We start from the raw sequence: 3,312 nt of genomic DNA on the forward strand, positions 1-3,312 counted from the left end.
GCAAAACGTACAACCTTGGATTACTAAACAGCCAGCCACTCATCTCAATGGCCATCCTGCACAGCCTTGTGTTATCTTCCTGTGACACTGATCATGTAGACTGCTAAGTTAGAGCAAAGTCCAAATGCATAAGAGTAATGCAAAAATGCCCTTTGAGTCTGGCCCTGATCCCCACCTGCCCTTTCCAGTCATCTCCCCTCTTATCTTTCTGTTCCAGAGTCACACTATGTTCCCTGTGCAGGTTGTGATCTTTCAGGCCTGCACACTTCTGCACAAACTGGTGCAGCTGCTAACACTATCCCTTGCTTCTCTCTACTTAAGGAAATGAAGCTCATTTCTTAAGACGCCAAGTGAGCTGGTTTTCCCTCAGTCAGTACAAGCTTTACCCATCTTGTAAATAACTTTGGGAACTCTCTCCTCTGCATTCACATCTTGCAAACAATTAACTAATACCACTGAAGTATAATAACTCAGACTTTACAAGCTGAATCTAACCAGTCCTTTTTCCCTAACCCCAACCCTCTTAAATCATCATTTTTTTCCTGACCAGTGTATAGCAGGTCATCAATGAAATGTCTGTTAATAAAATCCAAGTTACAAGAAACAAAAACACATTGAGAAATACTGCAATTATTCCATACCAGTTTATTTTAGGTATTGTGTTTCAAAAAATTTTAGTATAAATAAACCTTCATGTCATAAAATAACTTAGTACAATTTACTATAATAAAACACTTGAGAATTAACATCTCATCAAAATACAATAAAATATGGTTTTAAAATATGATTAACCCTTTTGACTTGTCTTTTACTTGAGGGCATATAAACCAAAATACATGAACTACTGCTACACATTTAAACCTTTAACAAAGTGTATTTGGCTTATTTTAATGTAAGTCATCCATACTAGTTTCCTTTCCTGCACAGTTGTCATTTTTGTTCCTTTTGACTTGTATTTCTGCTTCGACATAGCTTCCCTCATTTTCACCTCTTTCCATTTGCAAAGTCATCTATTTCCTGGCCCCCGGAACATGTAGTTGAACTCACTCAGCCCCTTTGACATCAGTTTCTGTAATCCTTGCATCAGTGTAGGGAGTAACTGCTTGAGTAACTACAAAGGTATTTCAAAACTTCAGTGCAATTTGCTTCAGTTATTTTCATTCAGATGCCATCACCGTTCAGGGAGATTAATCACTGGAACCCACTGATCCATGTAGCGACTTTCCCGGCAAAAACAAATAAGTTGACTTAGGGCGGGATCCTTCCATTGTGATGAATGTGGATTCTGGGAAGAAATTTAGAAAAATTACCTCATATCATCATCAGCATATAGTGCTAATTGCACTACCACAAGGAAGACACCTGAGCATTCTGTTGAACTGTATTTTGCAAGATCTGAACACATGTAACCCACACTGAGCTGCATAAACATCTATACAGTTTTTTATGAGTTATCATTCACAATTTTGCCCTACGCAACCTGCACCATGCGCAGGGCCATAAGTAAAACAATTCTGAAAAAATATTCTCAGGCTGTGTGCACAGCGAGAAGAGAGAGAGCAGCAGATCCACCATCTGTTATGAAGAGAGTTCAGAGGTAGAGAAGTAATTAGGCTGCTACTTTCCTACACTAGTATAAGAAGCAAGAAAATAAGAAAATCAGAAGACAAAGCTAGCACATTTTTGTCTGAAAACACGGAAACATTACGCACAGAGGTTTTAAGGGGTAGGGGCCAATCCATTTATATAAGTGCAAAATTACGAAGGGGAAAAAATTCCACTCCATACTTAAGTACTTCTAGGGAACTAGTAAGGCCTGTCTCCTACACCATTTCTATTTTTAGCTTTGACTACCAGCGAATGAAGCTGACTTCTTACTGAAGGGTGAGCCGGGAATTTATTTGGCTTTATCTAATCTGCTCCGCTCAAAGAATTAGTCACACAAGGTAGTGCCGATGTAGGCAGGAGTGGCCGTGCCGGCGGCGGCTGCTGACTCACAGGGATCTCTTCCGCTGCTGGCGGCCGCCAACGTGCGTGGGCATGCTCGGTCCCGGCCAGGGCCCCGGGAGGAAGCAAGGCCAGTCGGCCCACGTCCACGGCGCGCGCAGCCAGGCCCTTACCGTCACCAGCACGCAGTGCAGGTCCGGGGGTCCCGCGGCGCCGCCGCTCGCTGCCGCCGGGCCTGGCTCGCTCTCCAGCAGCAGCAGCTCGGCCAGCCGGCCCGGGTTGCTGACGCGCAGGATGTTGATGTCGTTCTCGCAGCAGAACGCCTGGATCAGGGTGAAGTGGATCTGCAGGGCCACGTCTCGGTCGTCGTCCTCGTCCGCGGCCAGCAGGCACAGCACCACGTTGTCGGGGTCGCTGCGGGGCAGCGCGTGGGTGCGGTGAGCGCGGACGCTCCGCCACGGCCACGGCCACCGCGCGCAGTGGGACAGGGCGGGCTCGCGGGCGACAAGCTTGGACCCCCCACTTACACGTTGAGCAGCTTGGCCGCCTCGTACACGCCCACCGTGATGGTGTGCTGACTCCGCGCTTTGCTGAGCACTTCCTCCAGGGCATCGCCCACCTTGTCCATCCTGCGGGCGGTGGCGCGTGAGCCCCGGGCGGGGAGGGGAGACAGTCCCCCACGTCACGCCTTCCCTCCGCCCGGCTCGCGGGGCCCGGGGTGCGGGACGACGGGGGCCTCCCCCCGCCCTGTACTCCCCCGCGGGCGGTCCCCGACGGGGCGAGAGGAGCCCGGGCTACCGAGTCCGCAGGCCGACTCACCGTTCCGTCTTCTGCTCGCCAGCCGAGAATTCCTCCAATGTCATATTGCAAGCGCAGGTCCCTCACGGCGAGCGGACTGCTGCTGGCTCCGGCGCCGAGTGCTGCGCGCTGGCCCCGCCGTCCGGTCCTCTCCGCCGGCTCCGCCGCTCCGCAGTCCCGTGCGCGCGCTGGCCGACTCTCAGGGCCCCAAGGCGCACCTCTAAACTCTGCAACACCCTCGCGATCACTAGAGGACAAAAGGCCGGTCTAACTGGTTATTGGGCCAAGCCTCCTCCAACCACGTTCCGCCTCATTTACATACAGCGTTGCCATTGGCTATGCAAATTAACAGGCTTCGTAAATTTGACCCCAGCTCCTGGACCCAGGCTGAGAGGAGCGGAAGTGGGAGGGGCGACTAGGGAGGCGAACCGGGGAACTGGAGTGATGCTGACACCCGGAGGGCAGGGTCCTGAGCCAGCTGTGCAGTTGGTTGGCTGTACTCTCTGGTGTGAAAGGCTTGGCAGTAGCAGGAGATGTCAGCTTAGCCAGAAGCAGCCTCCCAGTTGT

The 3,312-nt window shown here is 51.1% G+C and overlaps 1 protein-coding gene across 1 annotated transcript; it reads right to left on the reverse strand.

Moving 5' to 3' along the window:
* Positions 1 to 629: 629 nt before the first annotated feature.
* Positions 630 to 2,936, reverse strand: Gadd45a (growth arrest and DNA damage inducible alpha). The gene is made up of 4 exons (XM_004663218.2): positions 2,767 to 2,936; positions 2,475 to 2,576; positions 2,121 to 2,361; positions 630 to 1,285 (listed from the first exon to the last, which is right to left on the reverse strand). Exons 1-4 carry the CDS (start codon positions 2,808 to 2,810, stop codon positions 1,172 to 1,174), a joined length of 501 nt encoding a protein of 166 aa, XP_004663275.1. The 5' UTR covers positions 2,811 to 2,936; the 3' UTR covers positions 630 to 1,171.
* Positions 2,937 to 3,312: the final 376 nt, after the last annotated feature.

The sequence above is a fragment of the Jaculus jaculus genome, chromosome 5, assembly GCF_020740685.1.
Source record: "Jaculus jaculus isolate mJacJac1 chromosome 5, mJacJac1.mat.Y.cur, whole genome shotgun sequence".
In the NCBI taxonomy this organism is placed as follows: Eukaryota; Metazoa; Chordata; class Mammalia; order Rodentia; family Dipodidae; genus Jaculus; species Jaculus jaculus.

Excerpts from the sequence above, each read along its gene's own strand:
- Gadd45a (XM_004663218.2), bottom strand. The coding sequence starts at position 2,810 with ATGACATTGGAGGAATTCTCGGCTGGCGAGCAGAAGACGGAACG. Across the intron at positions 2,362-2,474 it reads GCGGCCAAGCTGCTCAACGT|CGACCCCGACAACGTGGTGC; the intron begins GTAAGTGGGGGG and ends GCTGCCCCGCAG. Across the intron at positions 1,286-2,120 it reads TGCACTGCGTGCTGGTGACG|AATCCACATTCATCACAATG; the intron begins GTAAGGGCCTGG and ends ATTTCTTCCCAG.